Here is a 19720-nt window from a genome sequence, read left to right as displayed (position 1 = left end):
TAAATTGACAGCAGCCGTGTATATAAAACTATATAAACATCACAATTACCCAATGAAAAGCAACATTACAATATTACAATGTACAATATACCAATCATTAGTATTGTAGATATATATAGGATATTGAATGAGTGTAAATTGAATACTTGATTTAAGGTATTAGCACCCTAATGCATTACCTCCGCTTTGAAGAGTATTCAAATAGGCTAGAACTACTGTTAACTACATTGAAAATGAGGGCCCTGGGTTCAATCCCCAGAAGAGTCAACTTTTTTTTTCTTTCTTTTTTTTCTTTTAACATTATTTATGTATCTCTCATGTCCCATTTGGAAAGGAAAAAGTGTTTAATTTTAATTTTTTAATTTATATAGGTATTTATTGGCTAAATTATGCTAAATCTAGTAATAAATATGGTACCTGATATTTTCAAAGTGTAATATAATCAAAACTAGACGGTAAAAGTATTTCATATTTTACAAGATCAACCAATATACTTTTTCAAAAATTTAGGGAAACTTTGAAAACAGGCACTCATTTGGGTAAATTTTAACAATTTTTTAAATTAGGCTCCCTAAGTAGAAAAATGGTCAGACACGTGGTAAAAATGGGTGGGGTAGGGTAACATTTTTATACAGATTTCATAAATTTTAAGTAGAAACCATAATTTTGCTTATTTGGATTGTTAGCTGAATGGTACTATTTGTTTCTTACCAAAAATTAATGGGAAAACATTTTTCATTAGAATGTTATTGCAGATTATTTAAAGGTTCCTCATTTCTAAAAAAGGGCCCTCATAACATCCTAGCTTGAGTTCAGAAAAGTGGCAATAACTTGATTTCCGTACGGTAAACTTTGTTTAAATTTTGCATACAGGTGTACTTTAAGGTATACATCTGACTTATGATGTCAATATTTTAGTTCCTGATAGTGCCCATTAGGGTCCTAATACCTTAATAAACAAGTTGAATAAAAAATTTCTATGGCATAACATTGTTTAACTGAACAATTAAGTGCAATAAATTTAGTATTGAATCTACACAAATATTAACAGGATATTTTTTCGTTTGAGTGAAATATGGAATATATTTTCACGAAACATGATAAAATGCCACATATTTTCACGAGCCGGGACTTAGTTAGACCATTTTCTATCATTCTAGATAGTTTTCAAATAAAAATTCAACAAAAAGTTGTTATTTATTTATCAGATTTTGTAAACAAAATGGCGAAAGAAGTCCCCTAAAATAAATATGACTTTTGACTCCGCCCACTTTCATATTTATATTTCATATTTATTTTTTACAAATATGAAATATATTTGACTGATATAGCACCATATTTCATGGGTAAAATCAAATGAAATATTCTATTTATCACATATCAAAAATAAGAACGGAGTACAATTAAAAGGAGTCATTTTTCATTAACCCGCCTAATAATAGTGTTACACACTTTAAAAGCTATATTTTTATATAATGCAAATGATGTCACATCAAATTGTTATTACACTAATTTAATATTGGTTTCTATGAAATGGCTTTATTACATTCCTGTGCCCTAGTTTATGTGATAAACTTAAGTACAACAGGTGTATACATGTTATATTTCATAACAGATATACATTTATTCAAAGTACCTCTCATTGGCATAATAGATAAAAGATGTAACAAGAACTGTCGGAGGACAGTAAGGCTATTCGAAAAAGTTGTCACAAGGGTGTTTTATTGAGTATAATAATGCTTACCTATGAATACATAAAATTGACCGAAAAAGTACAAAAAATCACTGCTTTATTATTATGAATGCATAAAATTGTCCCCAAAATGGCACAAACCCTTCAGTAGTTATGGAGATAACAGCTTACAAGCAAAACTTTACCATGAATTTCTAAGTTGAAAAAGGAAAGAAAAATCAGCCTAAATGCAAGATAGAATTAAGGATCTTGATCAGTGACCTACAATTATGACCTTTAATGCATATGTGAAGTTTTAAATAAATATCTTTAATAGTTATTGAGATATGTAAAACTTGCATGTAAACATTAACCAAGAGACTAAGTAGAAAAGGGGAGATAAATCAGCCTAAATGCAATATAGAGTTATGGAACTTAGTGAGTGACATACAATAATGGCCCTTCATGCATAATAAATTATGTGAAGTTTCAAATCTCTGATAGTTATTGAGATATGTAAAACTTACATGTAAACATTAACCAAGAGACTAAATAAAAAGGGGGAAATAAATCAGCCTAAATACATGACACAGATATGATTGCATTATTTATGACCACATATGAAGTTTCAAGTTTGTATCTTTAATAGTTTTAGAGATATGCAAAACTTGCATGTTAAACTTAACCAAGAAAAGGAGATTTTTTATTACAAAAGGGAGCATATTTCAGTCAAAAGTACAGGACAGAGTAATGAATCTTGAGATATGACCTTCAATTATGACCCTAAGTACATGTGTAAAGTTTCAAGTAAATATCTTTGAAGACCTTTAACCAAAATTTCTAAGTTTCAAAGGGGCAAATAATTCTGCAAACATTGCAGGCAGAGTTATGCAACTTTGCAAACTGATGTACATTGTTACTATAAAAAAGTATTGTAAATTTCAATTGAATATCTCAAGCAATCATAAATTGAGATATTCGACTTTACAAAAAACTTTAACCAAAATTTCTAAGTTTAAAAGGGGCATTTTTCTGTAAATATTGTAGGCAGAGTTATCCAACTTGTCAATATGATGTACATTGTTACTATAAATAAGTATTGTAAGTTTCAATTGAATATCGCAAGCAATAATTGAGATATTTGACTTTACAAAAAACTTTAACCAAAATTTCTACATGTAAGTTAACTAGAACTCTGCGAGTGTGAACAATATAGTTTAGGAGAAATGGCCAGGACAAGAAAATTAACAAAGGCAATAACTCAAAAATAAGAAGTGCAGAGCAGCAGTTTCTTTGCACTGCACTTCTTATCAATAAGATATATCATCCTATGAAGTTTCAAGTCCATAGCTTTTATAATTTATGAGAAATGGCCTGGACAAAAATAAAGTATAAAAATTAATAAAGGGTAATAACTCAAAAATAAGAAATGCAGAGTACCGGTTCTTGTACACTGCACTTTTTCTTAATGAGATCTATCATCCTATGAAGTTTCATGTCCATAGCTTTTATACTTTAGGAGAAATGACCATGACAAAAATAAAGTATGAAAATTAACAAAGGGCAATAACTCAAAAAATAAGAAATGCAGAGTAACGGTTCTTGTGCACTGCACTTCTTCTTAATAAGATCTATCATCCTATGAAGTTTCAAGTCCATGGCTTTTATACATTAGCAGAAATGACCCGGACAAAAATAAAGTATGAAAATTAACAAAGGGCAATAAATCAAAAATTAGGAACTGCAGAGTACCGGTTCTTGTGCACTGCACTTCTTCTTAATGAGATCTATCATCCTATGAAGTTTCAAGTCCATAGCTTTTATAGTGGAAGAGAACTGGCCCGGTCAAAATTAAAGAAGGGCAATAACTAAAAAATTAAAAAAGTGCAGAGTACTGGTTCTTGTGCACTGCACTTCGGGTTATTGAAAGAAGCATGCATACCAAGTTTGAAGTCAATCAGACTTATAGTGACTGAGTTATGCTCCGGACAAGCTTTAGGGGACGCCAACACCGACAACGATACCGATGCCAAAAATGCCGACAAAAGTAACCCCTATATGTCGCCTTTTCAAGGCGACACAAAAAAAGGGGCATAATTCTGTAAATATTGTAGGCAGAGTTATCCAACTTGTCAATCTGATGTACATTGTTACTATAAATAAGTATTGTAAGTTTCAATTGAATATCTCAAGCAATAATTGTGATATCTGACTTAATTACAAAAAACTGTAACCGACGCCGGGGTGACTACAATATTCTTCGAATAGTCCAGCTAAAAATTACCTCTCATTGGTTTAATACATATACATGTATACAGGGTACCTTTCTGACATTGGTATAATTGATAAACGGTACCTCTAATTGGTCTGATAGATATACATGTTTACAAGATACCTCTCATTGGTATAATAGATGTATACACGTATACAAGGTACCTCTTATTGGCATGATAGATACAGATATATATAAGGAACCACTAATTGGTATAAAAATTATGAATATAAATAATATATCATTAAAAATAGTGAGGAGTAATAAAAATACATATTAAAGTTTTCTTTACATGCTATTTGTGTAAAAATCTACCATTTATAATCTGCCCTTTATAATATCTCTATGAAAAACATTTATCCTGAAGTTTATTTTTTCTTTATTACATAATAAAATAAAATGATAACTATTGCAATAGGTAGAAAAACAACTTAATTTATCAAGGCTTTATCCTGCCATTCAAAAATGATTTATTGATATTTCATTTTTTCACTTCATCTGATTTTTTTGATAAATTATGACTTCTCATAAACATGTTTTCAATTGCATGAAGAACTGTGCACAAAAATGCATAGAAATGTCACTGGTTTGTGAAAGAGTAATAAAAGTTTATATTATACCCCATTATTCTATGATCATTAAATATTTAGCCCTATAAACCATGTCACATAATAGTGCGCTTATCATAAATACCCTCTTATTGAATATACTTTATAGAGAAATTTACCATTTTGTATTGAAGTTTTAGTTCATACATGTAATTGCATTAATTTGGTCATATCTGATCAAAACTCCCTTGTATCGTTAACAACATAAATTCTTTTCAGAATATAAAAAAAGGAATAAAGTATTTTGAAAACTGACAAGGCATCAATCAAGATTCGTATGATAGTACTTTATGACAGAATAAAGTTCATTTAATAAATTGGTGATTTATTTATATACAGATTAAATCAGTCTTTAACGATAACTTAAGTTTTTATGTATTTCTTAGAGAAAATATATTTATTTATGTTTATACCAGCCACAGATAACAGTCCAAACAACATTTAAAACAAAATGTCATCACAACAGTTTACCTCAACCCATTAGATTCAAACACTTAACTCAACACCAAAAACTTATCAAACAAAGTATTTTACTTCAATCCCATCAATTCACCAGGAACAGCAACTTATATCAATGCTATCAATTCACCAAAAAAGCAACTTACCTTAAATGATGTTAAAAAGTCACCAGAAACAGGAACTAACCTCAAGGCCATCAATTCACAAGAAAATGGAACCTACCTAAATGCCACAATTTACCAGAAAAAGAAACTTACATTAATGCTATCAATTCATCTGTAACAGCAACTTACTTCAATTACATTAATTTACATTACCTCAATATCATCAATGTATGAGAAACAGCAATTAATTTCAATGCCATAAATTTATGTGAAACAGCAATTTACTTCAATGCCATCAATTCATGAGAAACAGCAAATTACTTCAATGTCATCAATTCATGAGAAACAGCATTTTACCTCAATGCCACTGATTCATGAGAAACAGCAATTTACTTCAATGTCATCAATTCATGAGAAAAGCATTTTACCTCAATGCCACTAATTCATGAGAAACAGCAATTACCTCAATGGCCCTGATTCATGAGAAACAGCAATTTACTTCAATGTCATCAATTCATGAGAAACAGCAATTTACTTCAATGTCACTAATTCATGAGAAACAGCAATTTACTTCAATGTCATCAATTCATGAGAAACAGCAATTTACTTCAATGTCATCAATTCATGAGAAACAGCATTTTACCTCAATGCCACTGATTCATGAGAAACAGCAATTTACTTCAATGTCATCAATTCATGAGAAAAGCATTTTACCTCAATGCCACTAATTCATGAGAAACAGCAATTACCTCAATGGCCCTGATTCATTAGAAACAGCAATTTACCTCAATGCCACTGATTCATGAGAAACAGCAATTTACTTCAATGTCATCAATTCATGAGAAACAGCAATTTACTTCAATGTCATCAATTCATGAGAAAAGCATTTTACCTCAATGCCACTGATTCATGAGAAACAGCAATTTACCTCAATGGCCCTGATTCATGAGAAACAGCAATTTACCTCAATGCCACTGATTCATGAGAAACAGCAATTTACTTCAATGTCATCAATTCATGAGAAACAGCAATTTACTTCAATGTCACTAATTCATGAGAAACAGCAATTTACTTCAATGTCATCAATTCATGAGAAACAGCATTTTACCTCAATGCCACTAATTCATGAGAAACAGCAATTACCTCAATGGCCCTGATTCATGAGAAACAGCAATTTACCTCAATGTCACTAATTCATGAGAAACAGCAATTTACTTCAATGTCATCAATTCATGAGAAACAGCAATTTACTTCAATGTCATCAATTCATGAGAAACAGCATCTTAATTCAATGCCAACAATTCACCAGAATCAAGAACATTCCTAAATGATATAAATTCAAAAGAAGCAGCATTTTGCCACAATGCAATCAATTTACCAGAAACAGAAACTTACCTCAACACTATCTATTTACTTACCTCAATGCCATCTATTTACTTACCTCAATGCCATCTATTTACTTACCTCAATGCCATCTATTTACTTACCTCAATGCCATCATTTTACCAGAATGCCAACTTTACTTGATTGCCAAAAATTTAACAGAAACAGCAACTAACTTCAATCCCATCAATTCACCAGAAACATAAAAGGGACTCCACTGAGGTTAAAAAGCTTAAAAACATAACATTTGAATTTCTTACATAAACGAGCTGGGGCTCTTTTAACAGAAATATATGCAAAGATAGTTAAGAAATATACTTTGAAATAAATTGAAAATCGTATTTTTATGCTTTTCTTAGCCCGATTTGAGTGAAAAGCGTTTAAACGCTTTTCATATTGGGTCATTTTTTACAATTTGAATAATTATTCTGGAAAAACGAAGTGCGTGAAAGATCTGAAATTTTGCACAAAGATTAGTGGTCTAAACCTACATCAAATGGCACATTTATCTGGAAAAAATATTTTCAGTCCCATTATGTCAAAAAACCTCAGTGGAGTCCCTTTAAGACCTTCCTCAATGCCATCAATTTACCAGAAAAAGGACTCTACCTTAATGGCATTAAACCAGAAACAACAACTTTCCTCAATGCCCTTAACTCAAAGCAGAAATTTCATGTTATTCTATCAACTTAATGTCTTTAATTTATTAAAGATAGTTTACAAGTTTGGCTTTTTTTTGCAAAAAAGCCTCACATCTTTGCAAACTTTATGTTGTACGGCCTGTAATAGAACATTTACAATACTTGGTTTTGGTGGCATCTAGTCTGATTATATATTACAGTCGAACCCTGTAAACAAAGGCAATCCAAGGGAGACACAGAAACTAGGCATTTATAAACAAGTGGGTATTATTTGGAGTTTTCCTTTTTTTTAACCAACGAATGATTGTCAGAGATTGACCTTTATTTACAGAGTATGTTATCTTTATTTAACATAGGTTTGACTGTATCCTAATTCCTATGAGTTTCTAAAATTTCATTAGTTTTCATGCTATAAAATAACTTTTACCCTTTAAACCAGCTGGAACTGAAAGTGACAAGCCTTAAATAAAATTTGCCACCAATATTGTGCCAGGCCAGCCTCTCTGGCCAGGCACTTTTACTGTTGGTAGCTCATTTTCTTTTCATTTTTTTTTTAAAAAAAATTTTAAAGCTCATTTTCTTATTAATATTGAAATAAGTTAAACCTTTGAATGGACTCTTCCAAATTCAAAGAAGAGTAGATCCCTTAAACACACAATTTCTGCACAAACATAACCATTCATTTTTTCAACAGATCAGGCATTAATTAATAAAGCACATAGTATATTAAAACATCAGTTTAGTGCAGTAACAGGTTAACTCCTATCAAATTATATAAGGAGTTAACCCATTACTACACTAAGGTAATTAGATTTTTTTTAGAAAATTGACTTTACAAAAACCATAGAAGAACAGGTAAATAAACACCATAAGCAAGTTGTCAACACATTTACACACCACATTCACATTAACATTTATAACATCTACCTCTGTTGATCATTATCTAGGCAGATTAAAAGTTTGTTCAATGACGTTGCAGAACTGCTGAAGAAATAAAATAACTATTATAAACATATGAATTCATATTATTTTTAGCATTGCTGCTTAATAGTCATCAGACTAATTCACTCCAGATCATACAGCTGTCTTTCATTCAATAATCCCAACCCCTCCCCCAAAACTTTTTTCTTCAAATGTTGACTTCTTTTCAATTTTCTCCAAAATATTACAGAAAAAACTTCTGGTTTATCCCCTTTCAAAAGAAAATGCAAAAAACTAGGAAGAACTCCCCGAGCCGGATGTGTCACCTTGTGAACAGTACAGCAGTCATGTAGGCATTTTCTTCTTAAATATAGGTTATTTATAAATACCGCTCTTACAATGTACATGTACCTTGAATTTAAGTGGCATTTGAACTACAGTCTAACTTGCCCATGCGACCACGTGTATTAAGCGACTTTTGTCTTATGCGGCCACTTTCAATTCCCCCCGTTCATTTTCTCTCTATATCTTTAATGTATTAAGCGACTTTTGCTCAACGCGACCAACGACCGCTAATTAGTCAGCTAATTGAGATCAATCTTTTCATTAAACGACCACTTTTACCTGTCAAGTAATTGTGTTTTTAGAGAACGCCGCCTCGTAATGTCACAAGTGTCAACAATCAAAACACAATATATAAATGTGTGAAAAACTCTATTTGCCAAACCGTTTTAGTGTATGCAAATAAAGGTAAGTATACGCGTGACGTGTATTATCCAATAATATCGATAAAACAATGCAACGCTCCGCCCCCGACTCAGATGGTGTATAGGCTTAGCTGTTGACACTAAGACTGCATTGAACTTGAACTTTATCAGCAATTAAATTAATCGTTACAATCAGATGTAGTTTGTTTATTTCAAAAGAAAAATGCACAACATTAATAAGCTTCACTTATCAGGGTTTTCGTGTTGGAGACAAGGAAATACAACGGAGAAGTTTAAAAATTCTGGAAAAATGTCAAACATGTACGTAATGGATCAAAACTGATTTGTCAATAAATATCTGAAAGTTATTTTTTACATAAGCATCCATTTAGATTATCGGAGCGTTCTAATAATTAAACATTTATATAAATGAAGTTGAAAAACATTCCTACAGCAAAAGAAAGATGTCATGCATAAATTTTGACTTTTTATCATGCTTTGTCTTAAGAGACCGTTTCATTAAGCGACCGTTTTGGGTGTTTCCCTTGCGCGGTCGCTTAATACAAGTTTGACTGTAATTGTAACAATGTTTCATTAGGATTAATAAAACTGTTATATTATCAAAAATAAAAATGCCATGGAGAAGTTTTACACTGTCAAATGGAGGACTTTGTGATGGATTCTTAAGCACTGCACTTCAGGTCAATGAAAAAAGCTTACATAATAAATTTGGAGTCAATCAAACTTATAGTGACCAAGTAATACTCTGGACCAGCCTATTAAGAAAGAAAATCAACAAAGGACAATAGCTCAAAAATCATGAAGTGCAGAGTACAAGTTCTTGTGTACTGCACTTCTTCTCAATGAGATCTATCATCCTATGAAGTTTAAAGTCCATAGCTGTTTTTTAGTTTAGGTTAAATGGCCAGGACAAAAATAAAGTAAGAAATTTGAAATTTGGCCCAGACAAAAATGAAACCTGAAAACTTACAAAGGGCAATAACTCAAAAAAAAAAATAAGAAGTGCAAATGAGTACCAGTGTTTGTGCACTGCACATCATCTCAATGAGATCTATCAACCTATGAAGTTTCATGTCCATAGCAGAAATGGACCGGACAAAAATAAAATATGAAAATAAACAAAGGGCAACAACTCAACATAAAAGAAGTGCAGAGTACCAGTTTTGTGCATTGCAGTTCCTTTACAATAAGATCTATCATCCTATGAAGTTTCAAGTCCAAAGTTTTATAGTTTAGGAGAAATGGCCCATACAAAAATAAAGTAAGAAAATAAAAAAAGGGCAATAACTACAAAATTATCATGTACAGAGTACCAGTTTTAAAACACAGCACTTTATCTCAATGAGATCTATCATAACATAAAGTTTCAAGTCTGAAGCTTTTGTAGTTTATGAGAAATGGCCCGGACAAAAATAAAGTATGAAAATATACAAAGGGCAATAACTCAAAAAGTAAGAAGTGCAGAGTACCAAATAATGTTCATTGCAATTCTTCACAATTGGATCTATCATCCTATGAAGTTTCATGTTCATAGCTTTTATAGTTTATGAGAAATGGCCTGGACAAAAATGAAATATGAAAATTAACAAAGGGCAATTACTCAAAAAATAAGAAATGCAGAGTACCATTTTTGTGCACTGCACTTCATCTCAATGAGACCTATCATCCAATGAAGTTCCAATTTCATAGCTGTTAAAGTTTAGGAGAAATGGCCTGGACAATAAAGTGTGACAATTAACAAAGGGCAATAACTCAAAAATCATGGAGTACAGAGTACGAGTTCTTGTGCACTGAGTACCATGAGAAATGGCCAGGGCAAAAAATAAAGTATGAAAATTAACAAAGGGCAATAACTCAAAAAAATAAGAAGTGCAGAGAACGAGATCTTGTGCACTGCACTTTTTCTTAATAAATGAAGATCTATCATCCTATGAAGTTTTAAGTCCATAGCTTTCATACTTGAGGAGAAATGGCCCAGACAAAATCGAGTATAAAAATTAACAAAGGGAGATAACTAACTATGCAATGCAGAGTAACAATTCTTGTGCACTGCACTTAGGATAATTGAAAGAAGCATGTATATCAAGTTTGGATTCAATCTGACTTATAGTGACTGAGTTATGCTCTGGACAACCTAAGGGGACGCTGGCACCAATGCCAACACCGACGACAAAAGTAACAGCTACAAAAATGAATCCATAGGACATGGATACTTCCACATTTAATCAATCTTCAGATGAACAGCTTGACAGTGTGACAGCAAAACCGACAGACAAGGGCAAATCTACAAATCTACATGCCCCCCCACCAACAAAGCTGGGGTGTGACATAATGACAGCAGGAAGAACAGATAAGGGAAATACTATATGCCTGCCCACCTTGAGTCACAGGAGGCATCAAATACTGGCACATAGTAGGTACCTCCAACATATTATATGTACCTAAGATACATATTGTCACCTTAGTGCAGTAACATGATAACTCCTATATAATTATAAAAGAAGTTAATCCGTTACTGCACTACCACAACTACTATTATGATGTAGTGACATAGTGTCTGTGCCAGGTAAACCCCTTAACCCCCAGCCAGTAATTATTATTCATCTAAGTCTACCAGTTAGTCATCAACATCAATTAAGTATGGCAGATTTACAAAATTTTGCTAGGTATATTTGTAAAGCATGATTACTCTCCTACTTGAAGTTGGCAGAAAAAGGAACTTAATACCCTCTGAAGGATGACTTTATGAGACACTGTAAATATTTCAACATATGACAAAGCAATGTACACAAGACCACAGAGGGTTTTTAAAGTCATTATCTTGCCTTTAAGTAAACATTAGTTTTACAGATTTTATTTGAGTATCTACTTCTCACCTGCTTCAAAGATAATATAGATATTCTATGAATCTCAAATCAAATATTTCCTCTATATGATTATACAGTGGAGTTACATGTCACAAAATATAAGAAAAAGCACAAAGGTATCTTCATAATTGATGTCTTTGCACTGTCCTACTTTTTAGTGAATTTGAAAAAATCTAAATGAAGTACAATGTATTTGAAAATTGTTCAGAAGAAAATTGCCATTGTTGCTTATGTCAAGAAGCAAAGCAGTTGGTATGTTTGTTAATCCAGCAAATCCCACTTTGCTGTCTTTTTATGACAAGTTATCAGTTTTTATTAAATTTATGTTTGGTTGTGTTTGATGTTGCACTGGCACATATAAAAGGTAATGTCACAGGGTGAGAAAAATGTGCAGCCTGACCAAGACTCAAACCCAATACTCTCGGAATAACACAGCTATGCGGCCGCTTACACACCCTATCCCCAAAAAAGTGAAAAACTTTGAACTGTGACAATCATACTCTCCCACTGTATTGAAGTTCATCCTTTTTTCTCACTCAATTGGGAAAAGGTCTTTGTGAAGAATTATCCATAAAACTGCTAAATTTGGGAAGTAAAAAGCTTGTATTAATTTATTTTTTTGGGAAAAAAGCATGATTTTAAAAGCAAATTACAAATTAAAAAGAGGTCTTTGTTACAAAAGGTGAAAAAATCGCTGATAAAAACTTGTATCTTTTAAAAATAAATTTACCTTTTTCAAAATTTCAAATAAATTTTGTATTGGTATAACACTGTCATTTTATTGAAAAATCAGTTAAATGTGGTATTATATTAATGTATCTTATCACATGGACAACCAATACTTGCGTCAAATACCTGGGGAAGTCAATTTAACAAGGCTAATTCATAAACTTTTGGTGATAAGATTGTCAGTTTAAACACAGGGAGTGAGTTTCTTATCTTAAATTATTGTCTTTAAAGTTAAGCCTTATTGAAAACCGGATAATTTATAATCTAAAATAATAGATTTTATTATGATCATGTATAAAAATATAACGAAACATGTAATCGAATATCTGCAAAATACAACTTTTTTTTTGTAGTCAATTTTTTTTCCCCTGGAAACTAAATAAGACATTAGTCTCTTTAAGACAAATGATTTACCTATTATCAAGTATTTTAAAGCAGCATGCCTCCAGATTCATAATCATTTTTATGAAAAATTTTAAAATGTATTATGAAGTAAAATATTGTTTGAATACAGAAAATAATTTAAAATCTACAAAAAATACAAAAAAAAAGTCAGAATATTCAAAAAGAGCCATTACTGTGTTAGTCACACAGTAGAAATATAGTTATAAAAACTGTAATACGAGTCAATAATTGCAAGTTACATGTAAATTATTTCTTGAATTGTGAATATATTTAATTGTTATTTTTTAAATCAAAGTTCATTTTTCTCAAAATTGATTTTCTGGAAACATGCAGCTTTAATTTGAAAATTATCTATTTTAGCTTGGTTGAAATGAAATGAAAACTTGAAGCTTATTGAAGCCAAATCGAGGACATTAATTTCTGGAACTGATTTTTTTCTCTCTAAGCTTAAACTCATAATTCTCAGGGATTGGTAAGATATAAGCACAGAATGTATTTTGTCCAATGAAAAGCCTTAGAATTGCGACAGAACTTTGACAACAAGTTGAGGCCAGTATTGATTTCATATGAGAAAATATAGACATGACCCCAGTAGGGCTTGAACCCAAAATCTCTGGGTTGGAAGTCAAACAATATGACTTCTCCAAGCAACGGCTCCCCTTGACAAGTTCTTTAATGGAGTTTACAAATAAAACCCCCCAAAATGATTCATTTATATAAGAGAACTGGTCAAGGCATTATGCTTAAATTATTTAATTTAACTATTTCATTTTCATTCTCTATATAAATATAAAAAATTTATAATCTTATAACACCATGTTTACACCATGTGATTACTTTATTAATAATAGATGGAGAATAATGTACTAAAAGAAAAACTGACATAATAGATTTATCTCCCTTACCAAAAGTGGCAGCCATTTTAATATATATAATTGACAAAATCTGGCCAAAAAAACAATATTAACAGCTAATTTACATGAATTGCAAAATTCTTTCATAAATCTGCCGAAAAATATTATTACAGCACCAATATGTTTTATGAAGATGATAGAATTAAGAGAGATTGCTATATCTTAAGCATATGATATATTGGGAATGGTGGTCAGGGGAGGTAATAATTGCTATAAGTTGGAAACCTGTAAAACAATAATGTCACTGCTAAGACTTAGTACTAAAATATGCGTCAAAGATTCAAACAAGTTGCTTACCTTTTTTTCTTCAGGCTCTCTCTTGTAAATTTATTGCTCATCTTACTTTGAAACCGTCATAAAGGGACATAACTCCTACAACACTTCTTGTCATTGTTATCACCCTTGATATATTTCAACTCAACAAACATTAAGCCTGAAACACAAAGGTTTTTTACTAATTTTTGAAATTATTACGTTGACATTTAAGTTTACAACAGCTGCATAGTCACAGTGTCTCTCAGTGTTTAAGTTCGCCTGCCATATCATAAAATGAAATAATGCTCAAACAATCAAACATAAACATGTATGTACACAAAATATTCCTAACTTTAAATAAATGGGCTGAAATGTATGCAAATGCATAATGTCCTTTGTTGAATTAAATTGACTGTTTAAATACAGAAATGTTTTATGAAGCCTATAGGAATTAGCATTTTAATAATGCAAATTGATTATGCATAAATGCATTTTGTTTTACTTTTTAACTTACATTAACTTTTTATTTAAATGTACTCAAGTCTAGATTTTCTTTCAAATTACTTAACAGTAAAAAAAGTATTCCCCATGTCAAAAACAATTGTTTTTTCATCAATTGTAAAGTTAACAAAAGCTGTACATGCTTAACTATTCTCCGTGCTTGACAGTAAGAAAAGGGCAATTACTCTGTAAATAGTTAACTCAGAGTTATGGAACCTGTGTCCATCATGTGAAATAATCACAGAGAACAAAGTTTCAACCAATTCTTGTACGTATAATGTAGTTATAGAGATACCAAATTGCAGGCAAAAATTGAACCAAAGTATGACAGCATAGCAGACACCTAGACACTTTTTTCTTAACGTGTTATTGTTGCTGTTTTTTCCCTCTGCAACTAATAAAACATGAAAAATATAGAATGATTTTATTATCTTGTCTGTTCATCAATTGACACCAAATATTGAGTATTATAATATAAGTATAGTTGTAGATTTTATTATCAAATGTAACTAAAAGTATTTTAACATTCGAACAACATTTATAATTTACTAAAAAAGGCATGAATCATTCAGAATGATAATTATAATAGACTCATATGGCCCAAGAAAATTTCTGTAAATATCTATCAGAATTTACCTGTAACATTCAATTCATAAAAAAGTGGAGCAGTCTTTTTATATTTAATTTTAGGCAGATTTATATATTATTCATAACATTTGTTCAGTATCAACTGTTGGTCAACAGGGTTCGACATTAACGGGATCCCGGGATTCCGAGGATCCCAAAAAGTCGGGAGGAATCTCTGTGATTCCTAGCTGGGGATTCCGTTGGGATCCCTGAAAAATTACTGTATAAATTTTTGAAATTGTCTGGATTAATATCATTGAATCACAAATAATCAAGAAAAGTGTTAATAAAGACTGGCACAACTGCAATGTTCAAGAAAGAAAAGAAAAGTCCCGCCGGTAAAATCTACGCTCTTGAATCATGTACGCCAGATTTCCTTTGTGCAGTGACTGCTATCAACTCATTTGCAATATATAATGAAAAATATTTTGGCTAAAGAAACATTCTTGAATAATTTTATATCATGCATTGACTTCATAATATTAAGTTGTGAAAATTCAAGAAAGAAATATAATTATCGTATAATTTTTTACACGAGTGTGTACTTCAAATATGTGCAGATCCGCGTTGCCGGCGGTAGCTACGAAGTAAACAAGTACATGGGGGTTTTTTTGTGTGCCAAAATTCGGCATTTGTGATCATTGTAAATTTTCGTAAAAAAAAGTGAAAAAACAAAAAGATTACTGATGTATTTTTTTTCTCCCTGTAGTACAGCAAAAGTATAATTAATAAATAGAATAAAAAGAATCCATACTTTTCAGTTAAAAATCCTTTTTGAAACTTTGCTGAAAAATATTGTCTAACTAAAGAATAAAGTGTTCTAAGGTCAATCAAGGTCACGCATAATTTACCGACAAAATAATTTGGTGAAACATACACCAAATGACGTATATTTCATCTGACAGTTCTTTGGGCCAATCAGTGTTCTGAACTACATGACTGCTGTATGCGGTGAGTGCCTTTGATGTGGCATATGTCAAAACTTAAAAAAAATCAATACACACAGGGAGGAAAAGAATCGGACATTTCAGTGTAAAAATTGAAAACAATAAATTTGGATATTACACATCCTGTCATGGACTTGGGGCAACTTTTAACTTTTAAAAACGAAATCATTTGAAGGTACCCTACTTGTAATGCAAACAAAACTTTTTTCTTGATATTTTAGCTTTAGTAAAAATTTGACAAAATATTTAATTTACAACAATCTATAGGATATTTCCTTTTAAACACAAAAAGTGTTCAGTAAGCTGAAAATCACTTATTTTTTTAAAGTGATCATAATTAAACATTTCTTTTTAAATGACATGAAAGTAAATATTTTCCAAAAGTTATCCATTCCAGAACAATACTGGAATATGGATGTAAGATTTTAAAGATCTACAGATGATATGTTGGCTCTAGTCTATTTCAGTGAACCCTAGGCTATCTGGGAAAATGTTTCCCCAGTTCCTACTTAACTTCAAAAGTTCAAACCCTAAGTCCCATTGCCTAGTCACTTGCATTATACCTTCATTTACAGAAACTGGTTCATAATTATCAACCCCAGGGAGAAAACAGGTTTTATTTTCAAATCGAACTCTTGTATAGTGGGTGAGCTTAATGTTATTCTGTTTACGTGCATGTAAAAAATGTATTGTGTTTTAATTTATCTTAGCAGTCCAATTAAATTATATATATACTACAGTAAAGTAAACACTTTGAAACACTTTTAAAACTTTAAACAGCAATATTTCCAAAGGGCTCATATGGCCAGTTATTTGTTGATGTGTCGTAAAAATTCAAGCAAAAAAAACCCAAAGGGCTCATAAACTACATTTTCTGCATCTGAAACAAGGCAATTTATCATGTATGTGGTCTTTAAAAAAAGAATTTGAACTCCCTTGTTATTCTTCGCCTTCATATTTTACTATTTTGATCTGAGGAATCCCTGACATTTAGGAGGAATCCCTGAATTAAATCTCAGGGATTCCTATGGGATCCCTTGTTAAAACAGTTAGTGTCGAACCCTGGTCAATCACTATTTATTATAACACTAATCTTTCAAAATATTTAGTCAATTCAGCACATCTTGACAATGAAAAAATGAGCATTATGTCACATGAACATGATTATCTTTGGCATTATAACTGACAGACTTTCCAGGCACTACGGACCAATTCACATTAAGTACTTAACAAAATCATGATTAAATAAATAAACAACAGCAAATTATAAATACCATGCTGTCCATCAAATGGTATGTTGTCAAAAAATCAAGTTTATCTTTACTTTAATTGCAAGTTGAAATTTCTTGCACAAACTAATAAATTGTTAAATTCTACCTGTCTAGTAATCTAACAACAACAAATGTTCATCTGTACACCTACTTTTAAATTCAAAGCACTTATCAGTTACTTAGGATTTACAGTATATGGATTTGTTTATTCCAATTAAAATTGAAAGGAACTGCATAAATTTTTCATTTCTTTTTCTGCAAACAGTACATTTATTTAGAAGACGAAACTACCCATGAGTAACTATATATATAAGTTTAGTGTTAATACTTTTTCTTTATAAAAAAATATATATTTTCAATATATTTATTAAAGCTTTAATATTACCTTTACTTTAAACATTGAACATCTCTCATTAAAGTCCTTTGAACAAGACACCAAATATCTCATTGGTTCTTCACTTTTAAACTTTAAAAAAAAAGATATATCATTTACAAATAGAGTATATCATTTTTATATCTCGACTACTTGTTTACCTTATACTGCATATAATACATAGACAAAATTGATATTCAATTCATGTCCGTTACAAATAACTAACCAACTTGCAACATTATCATTAAATCACCGATATTGAGAAATAAAGCTACTTTTTCAGATAAATATTTACCGATACCTAATTTACAATGCATCAATGGTGGAGATATATGTATTATCACACCAGATAACCAATTACTTACTAACATAAAAGAGACAGAGTATATAAAGCTTTGTACATATTATTAATACCCTATAAATACAATGTAATTTGTTTGAAATTGAACAACAAACAGTTCACTTAAGTAATATGAAAATCATCAAAATTGTTATAAAAAAATCACAATATATATACCTCAGGGGAAAAAAATCAAAATTTGAAAAAGGGGTTTAAATCCATTATACTCAAGAGCAGATGGTTATTTTCCTGTGCAAGAATAAAGTGCTTGACCATTGTATGAAGTTGTTTTGAATTCAAACATGTAGTTTTCAAGTTATGCTCCGGACAAGGAAAAGTAACAAAGGGCAATAACTCTGTAATTAGTCAAGATGGATTTATAGTTCTTGTGAACTGCACTTACTCTCAATGTCCTTGATCATTGTATGAAGTTGTATTGAATTCAAACCATTAGTCTTCAAGTTATGCTCCGGACAAAGAAAGCAATGGAAAAGTAACAAAGGGCAATAACTCTGTAATTGTTATAAATAGAGTTATGGTTCTTGTGAAAAGCACTTCCTCATATTGTGATTGAACATTGTATTAAGTTGTTTTGAATATCAACCAGTAGTTTTCAAGTTATGCTTTGGACAAGGAAAAGTAATGTTCAAAGGGCAATATCTCTGTAATTAGTAAAGGTGGAGTTATGGTTCTTGTGCACTGCACCTCCTCCTAATGTGTCTTACCATTGTATGAAGTTATATTGAATTCCAACCATTAGTCTTCAAGTTATGGTCCAGACAAAAGAAAGCAATGGAAAAGTAACAAAGGGCAATAACTCTGTAATTACTTTAGATAGAGTTATGGTTCTGTGCACTGCACTTCCCCTTATTGTGCTTGACCATTGTATGAAGTTGTTTTGAATTCCAACCAGTATTTTTCAAGTTATGCTCCAGACAAGGAAAAGTAACAAAGGGCAATAACTCTGTAATTAGCGAAGATGGTGTTATGGTTTTTGTGCACTGCACTTCCTCTCTCAAGCTAAAGAATGTTTTACTGACTAAAACCATAATACTAAAAAATAAGCATTTTAGTTTCACTTTACTATCCTGTCACATGGACAAATTTAGGCCTGATGTCAACTGACAATACTTTTGAAATGGTTCAAGTCCTTTTCTATTCAGGATTATGTTTCCTAATAGATATTCATAGCGTAGTAGATCTACTGGTTAGAAAGTGGTTCAAGTTATATCAAGCCATACATTTCAATCGAGCTAAATTAACCTAAAATAAAACTTTCTGAATGCAAGCTATCGCGAAAATGTATGACAATTGAACAAACCATTACAATTTCGAATAACTTGGCCACGGAATACTTGCTACTAAATTTATACAGGTAGATTTTTTAAAAGTGCTTTCGCATGTCACATTTGGTAGATATATATTTACTTTTACATACAGGAAATAGGAAATATGGATGTAAAATGAAACGTCTGTTTGCTGACTGCTTGATTATGGCTGGCTTGATTTTTGTGCAATTAAGTAGGAATATGTTCTCTTTAAAAGGAATGTGAATACACGGTATAATACAAATCGAACGAGAGGTAAAATGGACAGTTTATGTTCATTTATTTTGCATTACAAAAGATATTTAACATTATTTGATTAACCCCAAAAACAAATCATTAATCAGTCTATCTAAATAAAGGCTGCATGATTGCCAT

The 19720-nt window shown here is 31.1% G+C and overlaps 1 protein-coding gene across 2 annotated transcripts in view; it reads right to left on the bottom strand.

Annotated features, from left to right (window-relative positions):
- LOC132733113 (dual specificity tyrosine-phosphorylation-regulated kinase 4-like) overlaps positions 1-19498 on the bottom strand; it is a 71191-nt gene extending 51693 nt beyond the window's left edge. The window contains exons 1-3 of one of the 2 annotated variants that reach the window (XM_060719708.1): positions 19456-19498; positions 17690-17770; positions 14001-14136 (exon numbers count right to left, since the gene is read on the bottom strand). In XM_060719708.1, coding sequence (XP_060575691.1) covers positions 14001-14041 — 41 coding nt within the window. In that variant the 5' untranslated portion in view covers positions 14042-14136; positions 17690-17770; positions 19456-19498. Of the gene's footprint in view, positions 1-14000; positions 14137-17689; positions 17914-19455 lie in introns of those variants that run through there. The other variant, XM_060719707.1, reaches the window with a different exon arrangement.
- Between the last annotated feature and the right edge of the window lie 222 nt (positions 19499-19720).

The sequence above is a fragment of the Ruditapes philippinarum genome, unplaced genomic scaffold (assembly GCF_026571515.1).
Source record: "Ruditapes philippinarum isolate M1 unplaced genomic scaffold, ASM2657151v2 ctg524_1_1_1_1, whole genome shotgun sequence".
NCBI lineage: Eukaryota > Metazoa > Mollusca > Bivalvia > Venerida > Veneridae > Ruditapes > Ruditapes philippinarum.
Note: the sequence above shows the minus strand (reverse complement) of the source record. Positions and strands in the feature narration are given on the sequence as shown.